This window comes from Propithecus coquereli, unplaced genomic scaffold (assembly GCF_000956105.1).
Source record: "Propithecus coquereli isolate 6110/MARCELLA unplaced genomic scaffold, Pcoq_1.0 Scaffold358, whole genome shotgun sequence".
NCBI classification, from domain to species: domain Eukaryota; kingdom Metazoa; phylum Chordata; class Mammalia; order Primates; family Indriidae; genus Propithecus; species Propithecus coquereli.
The window spans coordinates 735,265-753,825 of NW_012149263.1; the positions used below are offsets into that span (position 1 = coordinate 735,265).

An 18,561-nucleotide genomic window follows, 5' to 3' on the forward strand; every position below is an offset into this window, starting at 1 on the left:
AGGAGCACTTTTAAATTCTCAGCTTTAGGATTTTCAACCCATACATACATTCAGACAGCAAATCCACATGAGCCCTGTCTTATTCTAATGAATTATATGGAAGATATATCCCCCTCCACTAAGCACCAAGGTTAAGAAAATTTTTCTTGCTGTTTCTATGGAAACACAGTTTTCTCCTCTTTACTCTTTCCCCCTTTCAGGTTCGGCTTTTATGTACTGGTTCCCTATTTTAACGGTTCTTACATTGGTGGAGGGCGGGCTGCGTTTATTTCTTAAAGCTAACACCACTTGGATGTTCTTCTTGGATTCCTGCTTTCACTCTTTTTATTAAGTATGTGTCTAAAGATGCTTTGCTTTCTTAACCAGCTCAAAAAAACTTACTAAAAAATGTTGTAACCAGTACTTTTACTGTTGTTTATGTTCTCCTTTTTAATGTTGAAATAAAAGGACCCACTTGCTTTCAAGAACTTCTAAAAAATATCTAGTCTGCATTGGTACTCTTATTTTTCAGTGCCATTATTGATGCACTCTTTGTTGTTTTATTTTATTTTTTTATTTAAAAAAGGGTGTTCAGTTGCCCTTTTTTGTTGTTAAGACAGAGTCTTACTCTGTCGCCCTAGGTGGAGTGCAGTGGCGTCATTGTAGCTCACTGCAACCTCCAGCTCCTGGGCTCTAAGCCATCCTTCTGCCTGAGCCTCCTGGATAGCTGAGACTATAGGAGCTCACCACAACACCCGGCTAAGTTTTCTATTTTTAGGAGAGATGGGGTCTTGCTCTTGTTCAGGCCAGTCTCGAGCCCCTGCACTCAAGCAATCCTCCTGTCTTGGCCTCCCAGAGTGCTAGGATTACAGGCGTGAGCCACAGTGCCTGGCCTTAATTTCTACCTTTTTATAGCAGCTTAAATTTATCTTATGGCTGTAGTATCCTTTTAAGCTCACAATACTAATTATCAAACTTTCAGAAGTGTCTATTTCCTGTAACATCCTTCTGGTTTCTTTGCCTGCTCAGCTCCATCCTAGTCTTGGACTATTGATACCTATATGTCTGGATTTCATTTGTTCACATTCATAAATAAATACCAGGACAGATTAATAATATTCGCGTGAATATTAATAGTGATAACATTTTTTTTTAAAGACAGGGTCTCCCTCTGTTGCCTAGGCTGGAGTTAATTTCAGTGTAATTTTTGTATTTGCCTTTATTCTTAAATTTGTTTTTGTTCGGATATTAGAGAAGTGGTAAATAGGTACCTATGCTGCCAGAAATACATTATTTTTCCTTAATTTTATAAATGTTATAATAATCATCAGAAAGTTGGGAAAGAAAGGCAGTCACATTGGTTCTAGACATCTGTGAAAGCATTATCATTAATTGGAGAAATGAGTGTACTGGTCTTGTCAAGAGGTTTCTTAAAGTTATTAAGAATAACCACTAGGAAGTATACCCAGAAGCTGATTTAATGATGGTACCAGAGATGAGTATGGCTATGCCCTTACTTTTGCTAAATTAGGTTGCCGAAGAACGTGGAGTCTTGCATCATACACGGGGGTGTCTTTGCAGTAAGCCCAGCCTTTTACATATTAGTTGATTAGAAAAGAAAGTTGGAATACCAGGCACTTAAGAAAGTCATGATTGTCATGATTTTCCTGAGCCTTTTTGCCCTCTAGAAGGGAACATCTACTGGATGTTCAGTAAACAACATTTCAGATTGTAATGGTGTATATAATTGTAACCCACATTTCTGATTTCTCTATGTTTTTTTTGCCTCCAAAGATTTTTTTAAATAAACAACCAAACCCAAGAAAGAAGCTCCTTGTGCCTTGTGCACTGGATCCTCCCAACCCCAATTGTTACGTATGTGCCAGCAAGCCAGAGGTGACTGTACGGCTGAATGTCCACAAGGTGACTGTTCTCACTTTACAGGATAAGGTAAGTGCAAGGGCTTGTTCTCTTTTCCTTTTAAAAAAAAAAAAAATCCAAGTTCCCTTTTGTCTTTTTATACTATTGCTGTGATAACAAACTAAGGTAATTACTCTGAAAGCTTCTGGCTACTGAGGTATGTTGTTGCTCCAGTTTCCTGGGTTACTCCACCGTTGGGATTCCTGCAGGCTTTTCGGTCTGTGGTTCCAGAATATGTGCCACATATCCCAGAAAGGAATAGATGTATTTGGCTAGAATATGTACCACAGGCAGCACAGCAGTGGCACAGTATCATGATAAGCAGAAGACTGCTTTGCTCTTTGTTTCCCAGATAGTGGGTGAATTCTATAATTTTTGATCAGAGGTAAACTTGAATGGTCCTGGCCGTGGCAGTGAACAGATCCGTATTTGCATGCGGTGAAGAGTTTTGCATTTCCAGTAGAGCAAAGCCCCAATTGCTAGCTTTGTATCAAAGGGTAGGGGTAACCTGCAGAGTTTTGGGTTCTGTGGATTATGGACTGTGCCCACTCTCACCAAATTAGGGATCTCTTGTCAAATCATTTCTGAGGTCTGAGTTGAGGCTTTGCAATGATACATGCTTATCTAATATGACCTGGTTCTGATGTGGTAAGTTAGTCCCTGAGGCTTTGCACACCTGGCTTAGCCTTTAGAGATGGAGTGAGGGAATTGAGGGTTTAGGATATGGTTTGGTCTTTAGGTTCCTCCTAAGTTGGCTAGATTATAGTTTCTTTATTAGGTAAGTTTTTTGTTTTTTGAGGTTTTTGTTTGTTTGTTTTGTCACTTTCCATTTTAGGATCACTTTGGATTGTTCCTCTGTGTCCATTATAAGGGTGCATATTTACATACCTCCTGAGAGGGGGGATAGTCCTTTTCCCAAGGGGAAATGCTCCTTGAGAGTGAATGGTCTTTCTCCCAGAACTAGTTCCACGGGGCAGATTGGTTTGAACTCATGTTTTGACCAGGAGAAGCAATAGGTCTAGCAGAGGGGTGGTTGCCTCACTTTCTTTCCTAGGAATTAATTATCTTTAGTATCTACAGATTCTTCAGCTTAAAGGTGATTCCTCTATTTATAGAATAATTAGACCTAAAGAGAGTTTGTCCATTCTTTTTTAGGAGCAGGCAGGATTTAACAGAATATTATCACTTCTAAACGCATCTTGGAATTTAAAGAGAGAAGGCATTTGGAAAGGGGGAGGTTATGTGAGAATCAGGTTAATGAGCAATTTTTCCGTCAGACACTTGCCATTCATTACAGGGTTGGCAGAGACTGAGATGAAGTATGTCAACTATATAGCCCACTACCTAATCTGCAGGGAAAGACAAAAGAGCAAGAGCCAGTCAAGGAATTCTCAGTCCCCTATTTGGAGGAAGTTTGATCTGATCTTCATCAATAGTCAGATGTAGGGATGGAACACTGGTGAATCCCCATGGCTTTCCTGCTTGTCGTAAGGGATCTTAAAGAATGACTTGGTCCCTTTCCAATAGAGGGGGAGGTAAGAGCTTCTATAGAAAAGAAACCTAGGGGTTTTTATGGTCTTCAGTTACCTATATTAATATTTTGAATCTGTGTTTTTTGTTTTGTTTTGTTTTTTTGTAGATAGTGAAAGAAAAATTTGCTATGGTAGCACCAGATGTCCAAATTGAAGATGGGAAAGGAACAATCCTAATATCTTCAGAAGAGGGAGAGACAGAAGGTATTATGTATTGCATTTATTCACTCCCCTCATGTGGGTGGAGACTGCCTAAAGGAAGGAGTGCACATTAGTTTATCCATTGACTGCATATGTTATTCAGTGATAGGGACGATGTTTGGTCATGGAGGTGCTCTTCCAAGGTGGCATTGCCTTGATGGGGTCACCACAGTTCCAGATTTCAGAACTCCATGTTGTCAGGGTGTCTCAGGGACTATTTCCCAATAACTCAGTACACAGATACTGACCATTTTCAGTGACTGCAATGCTCTTGTCCACTTCCAAGGAGCCTTCTTGCCTGTGTCATGGATCTTGGGAGCTAAATTAGTGATGAGAAGACTGTTCTAGCTGCTAAATCAGAGTGAGGAGGGTAATCTGAAGTTGTGAGAGGTTTGGTCCAAGAATGGGGAAGCCTTGATTGCCTTCTACTACTACATAGCAGAAAGTATTGCTGAAAATCAGTGCCCAGTTTTGGCTTTCTCATCTTGCCTTTCAGAAGTTCAAGCAGGTCACCATTTTGTTAGTGCGTTTGTTGTACAAAGTGCAGTACATTTGATTCTGTTGAAGCTTTTCTGGTGAGAATTGCATTGTAGTTATTCCTCCTTCAGACTATACTGGTTGGTCCGATTGGACTTAGAAGTTCTCACACATACCTCTGTCACTTTTGCAGCTCATGTCTTGGGTTACCATTGCAATTGATTTCTCCACATCCCAGTTTTTGCCGGTATACCATTACTTTCAGAGGTTCAAGGCACTGTGTATTGACGTATTCGTACCTATTTGTCCAGTGGTCATTTACTCAGTATATTTTGCCAGATCCTGATGGAGATTCAGATGTCAAGCCTTGTTTAATTTAAGGTTTACTGTCAGGATTTTTCTTGGTTGTAGTTGCTTATTGAGAAATTATTTGGGATATTAGGTCATGTGTAATTGGAGGCCATATTTTGGCTGGGTGATACTCTATTCTGGGAGTCTAGTTGAATGCTTAAGCCCCGTTGTAGCCAGCTGACTTCACACACACACAAAAAAAATGTTTGTCCATGATCATATGCTGTCCACTTAGTTCTAGCCAGCTTTTTCAAATGTTAGTTTAAAAATGGGAAATGGGTCAGGAATCTCAATGGTTTAAAATGTAGCCCTTTTCCATGGAATACATGTTTTACAGAGGGTGCTACAGCATTTATTTAAATATGTTCGGAGTTTTGTATTGTAGGCATGGTCTTAAGTATTCATAAATCAAGGATAAATAAGACAGCAGTCCTTGGCTTGAAGTGCTTTGCAACCTGGAAGGAGAGGGCGAGATGATCACCAGGGGGGTTTAGTAGTCTAGTACAGGGCTGTGCACTGGGGGGTATGAAGATGAAGCAGAAATGACATGTGGAAGAGAAAACTATAGCTACAGAAAGAGCACATACACACTATGAACTCAGGGAAAGTATATTCAGCTTTGTGAAGGGAGAGGGGGTCACAGGGGAAGGAGGACTCTTGGTTCAGAAGAAGTAAGTACCCTCTGGGCAGGAAAGGGAACATCTGCATTTGGAGAGAACGAGCAGCGTTTACAAAGGCATGAACTTGCGAAACAATCGAAATGATTTGGGGAATAGCCAGTTACTTGGTTTCACTGGAAGATGGGATATGACAGGGTTGGCAGGGGGTGAAGTTGGAGGACTTTCTGTGTCATGTGTAATGTCTCTTCCTCCTCTCACTTGGTCTCCCCCCTGCCCCCACCTGGGGGCCCAGCATTTCACTGCCACCAGAGTGTAAAAGTAATGTGGTTCAGTATAATCTGCAGTGTGTATATTCAAAAGGGTGTGAGGGTAGAGGCAGGGAGCCAGTTAACGAGAAGAAGAATGAGAGATTTTAATAAGACAGAGGCCGATGACAGATTTGAGATTTGCAGGGTCAGAATTTGGAGCACAGGTGAGGAGGAGTCGCATCATTAGGTCTGTGTAGGGCCGTTGCCAGGACTCCGGCTTCAGAGATGGTGCGAATTCACGAAATAAGAGCCCACACTGACTGGTTCTGTTTTGAAGATGGTGCTTCTAGGGGGTTCGTAGTCAGTGGAGATGTATGAAAAGGCGTGGAGATGGAAATCCGGGTAGGAAATAGTCTCCAAGGACATTCCAGATAGATTAAAAAGTCAAAACGAGAAATCTGGGAACGAGCTAGAAGAAACTTTCAGTATTTTGGGAGTGTCAAGGTAGGGAAAACCTTTCTAAGTATTTTCCTTACAAGCAATAAAAGAAATGATAAGCCATAAAATGTAAAAGGATTATGGTACTGAAAAGTGAAATTATGTAGAAAATTATGTCCTTTAAACATGATAATCAGAATTTAAAATACATTATATTGTTTACCTGTTATGTGCCAGGCACTAGGGATCCAGGTCAACAGATTCTAGACAGTCTGTGGACTGAGAGTTGTGAGGAGGGAGTGTAAATTGGGAGCAAGATGAAGAATCGGTTTTGTATGAGATTCGAATGCTTTCACAGGCCAGGAGAAAGGAGCATGTGAACACTCAGGACAGGGAGGGATAATTAAGGCAGGAAAGCCCTAGAATTGGAGGGACAGGGGGCGGGGTAGGAATGTAGTGACACTAAAAGTTCTACTGGAGGGTCGGTTCTTTATTAGAGTATTTAGAATTTATTGAAAAATGAAAAATCCATTTAAATAAGGTTTTCTTTTGTTTTTGAGTTGTACAGTTTACTAAAATGTTTACTGAGGTTGTCACAGATAACCTCTTGACAAGTAGAATATATTTCAGACAACTTTAAAAGTTGCCTCTGACTCGTCCAGGACTCCAAAGCTAATTTCGTTTGAATGGGAAAAAGTTCTCAGAACCTCTCAGTTTGGTGCCCTTGAAGTAGTTTTGGTAGTTGAGTAAATTCCTAAGTGCCTGATATTTTAGTGTATTAATTTGCCAGGGCTGCCATAACACGTACCACAGCCTGGGTGGCCCAAACAGCAGAAATTTATTTCCTCATAGTTCTGGAGGCTAGAGGCCTGAGATCAAGGGGCCAGTGGTTTGGATTCTTCTGGAAGCTTCTCTCCTTGGCTTGCAGATGGCCATCTTTTTGCTTTGTCCTCACGTGGCCTTTCCTCTGGGGGTGCACATCCCTGATGTCTGTGCATCCAAATCTCCTCCTTTTATAAGGACGCCAGCCAGATTGGATTAGAGGCCACCCTGTCGGCCCCATTTTAATTTAATCACCTCTTTAGCAAGACCTGTCTCCAAATAACAGTCACATTTCTGAGGTACTGGGGGTCAGGGTTTAAACCTTTTAATTTGGGGGAGACACGGGTGAACCCATAACATGGGTTTAGCTTTTTAAAAATTAACCAGACTGTTCCATGAAGATATAACTGAAGTATTAAATTCCTTTCACATTTCCTAGCTAATAATCACAAGAAGTTGTCAGAATTTGGAATTAGAAATGGTAGCCGGCTTCAAGCAGATGACTTCCTTCAGGACTATACTTTATTGATCAACATCCTTCATAGGTAGGAACTATCAATATTTTTAAGTATAAGAAATTACTCGAATATATAAACCAGAAAAAGTGGAGGAAAAAATGTTTTCTTACCCTTAAACCCTACTGTTCGTTTGAAATTGCATGGTCTGCTTGCTCAAGTTGGCCACAGAGTTCCCTAAAGGTTGACCTGCAGAACATTGAGAAATAAAAGGGATGAGCAAAAAATGGTCGGGGGAAACTCATCAGTGGCGGCTGATCGGAAAGACCTAGCGTGTAGGCCTTTGAGTAGCTCTCATCAGAAGGGGATTCATTTCCGTAATTGAACTGAAATAAACTTTTCAATTATTTTTAAAGTTCCCTAGGAGAAAGAATATTTCTTCCACAAAGCAAATAATTTTATTTGGGATTTTGTGACAATAGTAAAAGAATATTAAGAATTATCTTGTACAGATTCCTGAGTCATGTGTTTTTTCTTTTATTTGATTTTACATCCTGGCAACTTAAAAGACACAGTGCTTGCTCTATAGAATGTATACATGTATACGGCACAGTTAAAGTAGAAATGGTCCTCCACTTTGGTGTATTCATCTGTCGAGCAAGGTGCATTTTTGTACATGCTCACTGATACCACTGAACCGCGTCCTGACTCAGGAATTTGAACAAACAATAAAGGGTTGCGGTGGTGCTGCCGCCTGCATACACTTGTCTTGCCAGTATTGCCATCTGTGTACAGACGTAGTGTTTGAGGTCGTTGGGAGGGAGCTGCATTTTCTGCTTGATGTATAAAGAGCATAAAATGACAGGAACAGCCGAATGTGGGTTATTAGTAAGAAGTGTAAGTTTCAGAGTTACATCATAGTCAAAGGCAGATGTGCCAGGTTGTGGTCTCCAGCCTTGTGTGGACACCAGCTGGATGTAAGTGGTGTGCTTGTGTTCAGCGTGAAGGAAGTCAGTGGAAGGACATGTACAATAAAGTGGAAATGTCACATGGTGTCTAAAAGAGGAAGCATAATTAGGGTTTGTTTTTTTTTTAATCATATTTTTTAGCTTTCTGGGAACAGAACCCCCCTTAAAACATGTAAGTCTTCTGTTTGACTTTCATGCATTAAACTTCCATACCTGTTTTTGGAAACTTCGTTACAAAAGCAGGGTGCTACCTATAAAGATGGGGGGGGACCCAGAAACCATGTAACCCTACCCCTAAAAACAAATCACTGTAAACAAGATCAGGTTATGAATATAGTGTGTATAATTTTTTGACACAGTAGCTGAAGAAATAAAGTCTGCTTTAGCAATAAAAGTTATTTAGCTGTTTTTTCTTTTAAAGCCTTTCCCTGGTTTAAAGGTGCAGTGATTTGACCATTTCAGTTAGAGTTTTGAATTATCACAAAGATCTAATGCGTAGTCTTTTTTATTATAATTTTAGCTCTTCGAAAGTCAGAATCTAAATACTTGGTGTGTACATAGTGTATACTTGGAGCTTTGGGGAGCAGTATGTCGCTGGTGCTCCTTTGCTCTGTACATAGTCACAGCAGTAGTCCTGTTTAATAATGCATGATTCTCTTACAGTGAAGACCTAGGAAAGGATGTTGAATTTGAAGTCGTTGGTGATGCCCCAGAAAAAGTGGGGCCCAAACAAGCTGAAGATGCTGCCAAAAGCATAACCAATGGCAGTGATGATGGAGCTCAGCCGTCCACCTCCACAGGTGAGTCATGGCCCCAGCCAGCAAATTGTAAATTGCCCGCCAAGCATAAAGTAAAAATCCGTAAAACTACTAGAGATGTGTATTCGTTTGAATTGATTGTTATAAGGGAGCTTTGAGTGTATTGACCCTGAAGACATTTAAGACTGGAGGAGGGGGCGAGAGAGAGAGAAAGCATGCGAGCGTGTGGGGGTGTGTGTGTGTAAAAACGGGGTCTCACTAGTTGTCGAGGCTGGTCTCAAATTGCTGGCCTTAAGTGATCCTCCCACCTCAGCCTCCTAAAGTGCTGGGATCATGTGAGTGAGGCTCCACGCCCGGCTGGGGGAGATTCATATAGAAAATAAAAGCACTTACTTTTTGTTAATCGGTTTTTACAACTGGAAGTGTCAGTTTACTAGTGCCTAAAGTCAGTTCAGTCTAGGTAGTAGTAGTTTGGGATTTTGTATTCCTGTTTTATTTAGGAGCAACAAATCTCAATGCATCTGACTATTTTGAGTAAACATGCTTGGTGAGTATGGAATTTTAATATTTTAGGGTTTCCTCATAACCAGTGTGACTTGGTGAAGTGCACTAGAGAGATCTGTTCCCCGGGTTCCAAGGCCGGGAACTGGGGCCTTTCCAAAAAACTGATTTTTGACTGTGTTCTGATTTGAATGTTTATTCCCCGTCCCTTTATTCTTTAGTTAGGAAGTCGAGGTTACCAATTTTTTACTTCTCTATTTCTGTGTCTTTGGTATGTATTCTTTAGATTATGTTTACTCTTGGATCTAATGTTCTCTCGAGAGTTTAGGAGACAGACTTTTAGAGTGTGGTCCACCTAGGGGCCATTGGTTCATGACCTGCTTTTTCCCACTGAAACTAGAAAGCTTCATCATCCTCCTTTAAGGAAGGAGGCTATGGTGGTTTTTTAAAAATCATAATTTGAAATATGTATTCACTGATCATCTACTGTGGGTAGGTTTTAGAGGTTACAGCAATAAGCTAGGTGTTCTGCCTTTGATTTTGGTGGAGGGGGAGATGAAACCACCTTCAGTGTGAGGCTAAGAGTGTGAACTGTGGCGCTGTACCGCATGGGTTTGGATCCTGGCCTCGTCCTCTGCTACTGTGTGAGCTTGGGAAGTCAGTCTCTCTGTACCTTGGGTTCCTTTTCTGGAAAATGGATAATAATATTATCTTCTTTATAGGGTTGTTGTGATGATTAAATGAGTTGTTATATGCAAAGTGCTCAGAACAGTTCCTGGCACATTGTAAGTGCTATATTTTGTTATTGTTACCACCACTACCATTATTAGAATATGCACCCTCCGCTTTTCTGCTGGAGAAGGTAGAGATAGAATCAAGGAAGTTTAATGATAACTTTGAGTTAATAATGTTTGTTACAAGTTTTTGTTTTGATTAGAAGAGAAATGGGTGCTTGTTATAAAACATTTTAAATAGTATGGAAATATGTGATGTGTAAAGTGAAGATTCCCTAAGGGTAGCCATTCTTAAGGTTGGTGAATATTAGAAGAGTTAGCTTTCAATTAAATAAAATATTGGTGAGTCACTAGTAACTCCACACTTGTAACCACTTTTTTCTTTTTTTCTGAAATAAGCACAAGAGCAAGATGATGTGCTCATAGTTGATTCAGACGAAGAAGGTTCTTCAAATAATGCTGACATCAGTGAAGAAGAGAGAAGTCGCAAGAGGAAATTGGATGAGAAAGAGAATGTCAGTGCAAAGAGGTCACGTATAGAACAGACAGAAGAGCTTGATGATGTTATAGCATTAGATTGAACAGAAATGCCTCTTGACACACCCTCTTAATACATTAGCTTATTTGGGCAGAACCAGATTATTTGTTATGTCCTTTGTTCCAAAGGGAAAAAATTGACACCAGTGACTTGAAAATGATTCTGCTCCCTTTGAAAGCATTCATTTTGCTAGAACTATTAGAAACATTACGGTATGCTGTATTGAAAGTAGGAATAGAGTTTTAAAACCCTTTGAACAAAGTGTGTGCATAACCAGTCATGAGATGAAACAACACGATGCATGTTGCCTTTTTAATGTAAATATCCTTAGGTATCATTTAATAGTTTCAAAATATTGTGGTTTAGTAAAGTTGATACCTGGTTATAAATATTATGCCTTTATTTTTGGCTAGAAGAAGAATTATTTTTAGCCTAGATCTAACCATTTTCATACTCTTACTGAAACAGATTCAGAAAAGTATCAAGTGCTATGCATTGAAACTTGTTTTTAAATGTTAACTGGCACTATGTATATTAATGTAAAACAATGTTAATGTACTCAAGTTTTCAGCTTGTACTGCCTGGTATGTCTGTGTAAGAAGCCAATTTTTGTGTATTGTTACAGTTTCAGGTTATTTATATTTGATGTTTTGTAAAACTCAAATAAGACTATACTTATGGACCAAATAAATGGGCATCTGCATACTTGTTACACAGGCCTGCACAATTCCTATTCCTGCCTCCTTGAGTTTATGCGCCATATCCACTGCAAGCATGCTGAATTCTTTCCGTTAAAAAAATTAGCTCTTAAAGGGTGGGAAGGTTTAAAAGATCTCTACTGTTTGCCATAGATGAGTACCTTCTAAAATAAAGCTTCTGCTGGGTGCAGTGGCATGCGCCTGTCTGTAGTCCCAGCTACTTGGAATGCTAAGGCAGGAGGGTCACTTGAGCCCAGGAGTTCAAGGCCAGCCTGGGCAACATAATGAGACCTGTCTCTAAATAAGTAACTAATAAATAAAATAAAGCTTCTGATGGCAATGTTTTTAAAAATTTGGATTGTCAACAGTTGGCCTTTTGGCGAGAACATGTAAGTGTTCTTTGCCCAGCCCTAGTTAACTTGGAGCCTTGGATTTGAGATACTAGACAGGGAGTCTTTCCTTTCTGCAGTCTTTGGGTTGTCCCCTAGTTTACCAAAGTCCCTTCTTAGTGTACCATTCATGGCCCAACTCCAGCCTACAACTTGCCAGACCAGTGTTGGGTGGAGTAGCACTCACATCTTCCTTGCCTCAGGAGCCTTGGCCCTTGGCATACTCTGATCACACAACAGATGTGCCTTGTGTTTTCAGAGAACAGAACCTCATTACAGTTTTGATAAAATCCTTCGTTGTATACCTGTGCCCTTGGTTTTTTGGGCAGCAGTCCTTTTACCTATCAACTAAGTTTCAAACTGATAATTCATTGTATTATACTTTGTGTAATTCTTACTCTGCCATTCAGCTTATTAACTCTCCTTGTTTTATACCAATTTGTAAATTGAGCATGAAGTACAGCTTTCAGAAAAATCATGTTGAATAGAGCCCTCAGGAGCAGGCTGCTTGATGCCTTCACTGTGGACCGACTTCCAGCTCGAGGGCCCTGCTAGCAAGCTGGACCTCCATCCGCAGCTCCGTGAGCCTGTGAGTTTCTCTCTGCTTTCATGTTTTTAGAAGGTGTTTAATTTCCCTCTAGAAAAAATAATTTCAAGTAACAGAACTATGTTAACAGATAAAATGAAATAATCTTGAGATGCCATCTTAATTTAGGAATTTTTTATTTTGAAAAGCTCTGTAGAAATTTCAATTCTGAAATTCCCTTTAGTCTTTACACCTTACCGTGTCTTTTAGACACAGTTGTCAACAGTGTGTTTCTGGTATTTTGTGTTTGTTCTTTTGTTCTTTCCCCTTTGAACGTACATGGTAACAAGTGCCAGTTAGATCTGCAGAGGTGTTTCTATTTTGGTAGACATTTCTACCTGTTTTGATAAAATCCAGGTTTATCAGCAAGGCAGGTCTGACTACTAGGTGCAGGGGTCTGTCCATCTGGACAGTAAACCAGGCAGATCCAAGCTACCTCCTTATCCCTGGAGGGTGGAGATACTTCAGATCTTGCCTTGTATTCATGGTTTTCCCATGTGAGTTGTCTCATCAGTGGGGAGCTGGGAGTAGGGCTTGTCAGGGTGAAACACCAAACCCGGCCATGACTAACAATTCTTGTGCCAATTGGAAATTTGAAAATGGAATGAGTGTAGGTAAGATAAAACTATTTTGTTAGATATGATAATATTGTAGTTATTTAGGCCAGTGTTCTTATTTTTAGGATATTAGGGATAAGTCTTCAAGACATGTGCAACTTAGCCCCACGTCTGTAATCCTAGCAGTCTGGGAGGCCGAGGTGGGAGGATCACTTGAGCTCAGGAGTTCGAGACTAGCCTGAGCAGGAGTGAGACCCCATCTTAACTAAAGATAGAAAAAATTAGCCAGGCATGGTGGCATGTGCCTGTAGTCCCAGCTACTCAGGAGGCTGAGGCAGAAGGATCTCTTGAGCCCAGGAGTTTGAGGTTGCTGTGAGCTAGGCTGACGCCACAGCACTCACCTGGGCAACAAAGTGAGACTCTGTCTCAAAAAAAAAAAAAAAGACATCTACAACTTTTAAATGGTTTAGCAAAAATTTGGAGAGAAAAGATAGCAAAATTAACATTTATTGAATCTAGGTAGAGTGTATATACATTTTTCATTGTACTGTCCAGCTTTGAAAACTTTGATAAAGTGAATACACACACACATATTAATACATACACATGCAGTCTATTTTCCTTTTGTGCCTATTTAACTTTTCCAGGTTTTATATTGAGTATATCCTACAATTAAAGTCAGAAAGGCAATAAAGATTATTAAAAATAGAAAAATATGAGAGTGTTTTGGATTTTCCTGGGTCTGACATCGATGAAGTCAGCTTTACCCATCTTCCTTGTTGCCAGGCTGTGACTTAGGAAGAATTCTCTTTCATTTGCGTCTCCAGAGAACTGAGAACCAAGTTGTTCCCACTAGGTTAATGGCCCACTCAGAAGCTGCCAGAAAGCATTTGATTCATAATAGATGTTCCTGTTCCTGAAAATTGCCCGTCAGTGGCACACATGTCTGAAGTGGTCTTGCCCTGTCGCCAAGAAACAAGGACAAATTTAAGCTATTTGCTAGTCTTTTATAATATATAAAAATATTAAAAGCAAAAGAAAGCCTCAAGAGATCTGGGAAGAAAAATGTCGGCAGATCTTTGTAATCATAACCTGTAGAGGTAGGGAGGGCCTGCCTTCTGTTTCTTTGCATTTTTAAGCAATATTCCTGAGGTCCGGAATCTCCATTTGACCATTTTCAGGGAGGATATATTTAGAGAAGTATTTTTATAGATACTTTCATACTGGGAAAACATTATTTGCATTCTGCTCACAGAAGGAACATTTTTTCCTCTACATTCAACTCAAAACAAATTCCAGCCCAAAGCTTATTTGAGAAATCTCTGAACTGCTTTTGCTGAAGAAAAAAAGTCAACTGAGTTAAACTATAAGGGTCGCAAGGCTGCTGTGCAGTTTGGTTATATTTTGAAGACAATTATTTCCTGGTAAAATTTTAGAAGTGTTGCTAAATGTCTCTTACTCATGCCAGCTTTAAAAATTTTATTATAATAAGAAGTCTAGCAATCAGTGATGACTCATTAGATCAGGAAAGGTTCTGAGCAAAAATTGTAGGAGAATGTACAATGCTCAAGAAGGTCCTCAGGCTTTGTACTTTAGAAATCTTTGAACAGTTTCATCTCAGGAAATTTAGGAACTGTGCACAATATGCCTTCCAGTCATCCTGTGAACATGAATTGCATTCCCACTCTGTGCTGCCCTCAGTGGAAAATGTTGCCAATGCCGTCAACCCGGGTGGAAACCTTTGAGAGCAGGAAGACACTAAGGACTGGTGTGCATGGAAACGCAACTTCTCATGCTATTATGGCAGAAGTAAGTGGTGGGTTGGGGATCTGAGCACCCACATCCTGTTGTGCTGCCAACCTGAGAGGCAGCCTTACCAGGTGGTCCCAGGGGCAGCTTCCAGGAGCTCTGAAAGTCATGCTCAAATACGTAATACCAAAAGCTCTCCTCATCCGAGCATCCCCAAATAGGTCCTCCCCAGTAAGCTAAAGACTGGCTGGGGTTTTTACCATGGTACAAAATTTGGGCAGAAATTCCCATTCCCGAGTGCATGGCAAAGTTTCAAAGAAAAGATATCCTCTTGCTCCTTGATAAAATGAGCAAGCTGCAAGTGTCATATCCTAACCCTAATTCTTAGATTGGGAAACCAATCCATGCATGGTTTGTCAATGCTTTGAATCTTCTTGTGCCTCCAGAGAGGCCTAAGGAGGTTACCAGGACCAGCGGAAGTTGAGGTTAGACTCAATCTGGTAGAAAGAGTGGGGCCTCAGATAAGAGGGGAAAGGGGATGGAAAAATCTTGAGTACACCCAAAGAAAACTCCCAGTATATTTGGACAGAACATGTACCTCGAGCCCAGTACTGTGAGAGGTGCAATTTATGCTGCAGGTGAGAGATTGGTGCTGCTCTCCCAGAAGGAATTCTATAAGGGTGAGAACTGTTGCAGGCTGAGGGGAGAGAAAGAACTGTGGATATCAGCAACGTCTCCATGTGCAGTTTGACTGCATGCCCTCCCCTTCCCTTAGCCCGAGGGATCCAGCCATAGCTGATGGATATGGGGCCCAAGAGTCTGGAAAAACCTCTGGATTATGTCCATAATCGGGGTCCAGGCAGATAAGGGGTGGTGGAAGCTAGGTTACAAAGGACGACGATAATGGGAGGATCCCTAAAAAACTCACCATAGTGTGGACAGTCTGGGTAGGATCAGCCCCTGGGTCCTCAGAAGAAGATGGTGGTTCAGGACATGGTATGAGACCGATTGAACACATCCTGTTGTAGCCTCCTGAGTGTGTCCATTTGCCTAAACAAAGGGAACTCAGGTTAATTTGAGAGGATGATAAACTAGAAGTCCCAGCGATTCTGTTGTGAAACCACTCCTTTCTCCAACAGTGAGACTTAGGCAGTGGGGTGTCAAAGCCTTTTTATCCTGGCTCGCGAGAACTGATGTGCCCATCTCTTCCCAACTTGGGAGGTGACCCCATATTGGTAGTTTGAAATTGGCCATGGCTGGAGTATTTACACCATGGTAATTGGCAAAGGCTGCAATTCCTCTCCCAAAAGCTGGTTGTTAAACATTTATCAGCACACTACAGGGCCCAGGAAGAAAATGGCCAGAGAGAGGTAAACACAAGGAACATTCCTACAGTAGTGGAGGCCAGAGAGGGCATCAGTGGAGGCTGGGCAGTAGTCCATGGACAATGCTTCAGATCCTTTGAGTTAGCCCCTGTCCCTCTCCTCCTCCTCCAACGTGGCTCTCAGACAGAATGAGCCAGTCTGCTGAGACCACTCAATGTGCCTTTAGGGAGGACACAAAACAAGATGGAGTCTGGAGAACAGTCAGGCAATACACAGATGAGATCCTACAGTTTTGAGTACTACTTTGTATCCACTTAACATTGGAATGATATGATTCCCACATCATTAAATTATTTTGAGTATACTTACTATTTAATGAATTTCCCACATCACAGAAGTACTTTATTCTAACGTGGAACGTTTAACATTTTATGTTGTTTCTGTTTCTGGGCTTTGTTATTGTTCATGTGTTACTCTTGGAGTCATGGGTTTTAGCGGACCCTGGACACTAACGTTGTTGAAACCACAAGGGGGTTTCAGTCTAGATCCAATTGCTTGTCGCACAAAGATCCAATCATTGAGACAATGAGGATTGCCAAGGGAGAAGGGACAGGGGGCTTGCTGGGAGAATGGGAGAAGCTGCATCAACTCTGTCTCCCTAAGGGATATCATGGGCTTTTAAAGGAGGGGCCATGTGCCTTGGGGGTGAGGTCCTGGTGTATCTTACAAGGGGTACCCGCACTGGGGGCAGGTTGTGGGGAAGGAAGAATCTTGGCGTCAGGAAATCTGCCCTGGGGCCTTCCTTCAGCATGGCAGCTCCTGCGTCTGGTAGAAAATCCATTTCCTGGTAGGTGTGGTGGCTCACACTTAAAATCCCAGCGCTGTAGCAAACAACTCAAAGGGTCAAGTAGTTAGTTAAGGGACAGGATTATTAAGAAAAAGATACAGGGGTTCATGGAGCTGGTTACACTAATATATTGTTTAAATCTTGAAAGCTCTAAGTGGGCAGGTAGGGATGAAACAGTTATTTAATATTAAATAACTGCCTTTAAAAGCAGAGAGCTCCCTCTGAGCTCCTTTTCGGAAGGTGGGAGATCCTAGGACAGCATAGTTTACGTAAATAATGTGCTCAACACTGTTGTGCCTAAGTTATTGTCTGCATTTTAGACGACTCCCCTTGCTCGAATAGATTGTTAGAAGGAGCATTATTACTGCTCCTAAGAGTGTTTTTGTTTGTTTGTGAGAATGCTGACGCACTGAATTGCTCTTCCGGAAAGGAGATCCCAACTTACGCTCATACACACCAGCAGCACGTGCGCAATTGTTTCACTCCAGACCTGACAATATTCTCATTTTAAAATAGTAGATAATGTAACAGCGAAATGTGAGATGATTTAACTTACTTTTCCTTTCTCATTAGAGAGGCAGACAGTTTTTCACGGAGTGGCTCCCCTGGATATCGGCCCCGCAAAGTGCTTGCTCCCAGACCTGTGCCCAGTGGGGCAGGGCTGGCATTCTGCAAGCTCTGGGAGGTGCCGGGGTCAGACGCTGCTCCACTGCCCGCTGAGGACAATGCGCCACAGCCAGACTGCACTGGTCAGTCTGGGCCAAGACAATTCCCCACGTGGGCTCCTTGCCCTCTGACATACTATGGGCACCTCCCCGAAAATCTCTGCGTGAGGGGTGCCTGGAGAAGAGGGAACCCTTCCACGCCAGACTGTTTTCCTGGATCCACCATGCTATGACAGATAACGGTTTGGTTTTCTCCCCTAGGGCTTGTGTTCTTGGGGACAAAGCCCTGGTCACTGCTCATCCTCTCCCACGTGGCCCCTGTGGCTCCACCCAGCCCAGGCCCTGTGGCAGCGAAGTGCTTTCAGGAGCGCCTCCTTGACGCCTGGCTCCAAACTCCCGAGGGCAAGAGCTGGGACCGGGAGCAGCCCTCGCCGTCCTACGTGACTGTCTGTGGCGGCCACAGCGGAGCCTGAGGCCTGCTTCCGGCCTGGTCTGGCCCTGAGGGCCTGCGCATAGCGGCCCGGCGCGAGGACAGCCCCCCCAACCCTGGCTCCCAGGTCTGGGCGCCTTCCCCACCAGCCCGGTGCGGGCTTTGAGGCCAGTGCGCTGCCACATGGCCCCGGGGCAGGCGGGGGTCGTGGGGTCACGCGAGGTCCCGAGGACGCATCTGTGCGGGGCACGCCGTGTGCTGCGGGGCACAGCAGCGGGCGCAGCGCCGTCCGCGCGAGGCTGAGCAGCCTGGTCTGCCCAGACACGGAGGCGGCGCTGCGAAGTCCGAAGGGGGAGGATGTGGGAAACGTCCGTCTCCAGCTCAGACTTCTCTGGCCCGGACTGGGGGAGCCGCCTCCAGCTCTCCGCGCTGGAATCCGGCATCTTTCCGGAGGCCCGACGGCTCGGGAGCGCGGCGGGCCCCGGGCTCTCCGCTCAGCGCCACCGCTGCCCGCGGGACCCCCGAGGGCCGGCCCCAGCCCGCCCGCCGCCGCCGCCGCGTCCCGGCGCAGCCTCCGCGCCCCTCCAGCTCCGGGCGCAGCGCGGCCCCCGCGGCGCCGCCACTCCCCCCACATTCCAGAGGCCGCAGCGCCGTCTCCTTCCTCGCATTCCTGCCCCCGCAAAGGAGTCCCTCCGCCCCCCGCACGGCCGCGGGGAGAGGGGGCGCGGCCCGGGCCTGCGAGCGCACATTCCTCCGCCGCGCGCGCCACCGAG

General features: G+C 43.1%; 2 protein-coding genes across 2 annotated transcripts in view; both read left to right on the forward strand.

Moving 5' to 3' along the window:
• Nucleotides 1-11,254, forward strand: part of UBA2 (ubiquitin-like modifier activating enzyme 2) — a 25,365-nt gene extending 14,111 nt beyond the window's left edge. Inside the window, exons 10-14 of the mRNA XM_012651535.1 lie at nt 1,774-1,929; nt 3,539-3,635; nt 7,028-7,133; nt 8,675-8,811; nt 10,404-11,254. Coding sequence (XP_012506989.1) covers nt 1,774-1,929; nt 3,539-3,635; nt 7,028-7,133; nt 8,675-8,811; nt 10,404-10,585 — 678 coding nt within the window. The 3' untranslated portion in view covers nt 10,586-11,254. The remainder of the gene's footprint in view (nt 1-1,773; nt 1,930-3,538; nt 3,636-7,027; nt 7,134-8,674; nt 8,812-10,403) is intronic.
• Nucleotides 11,255-12,140: 886 nt separating this feature from the next.
• Nucleotides 12,141-18,561, forward strand: part of WTIP (Wilms tumor 1 interacting protein) — a 41,572-nt gene continuing 35,151 nt past the window's right edge. Inside the window, exon 1 of the mRNA XM_012651483.1 lies at nt 12,141-12,218. Coding sequence (XP_012506937.1) covers nt 12,141-12,218 — 78 coding nt within the window. The remainder of the gene's footprint in view (nt 12,219-18,561) is intronic.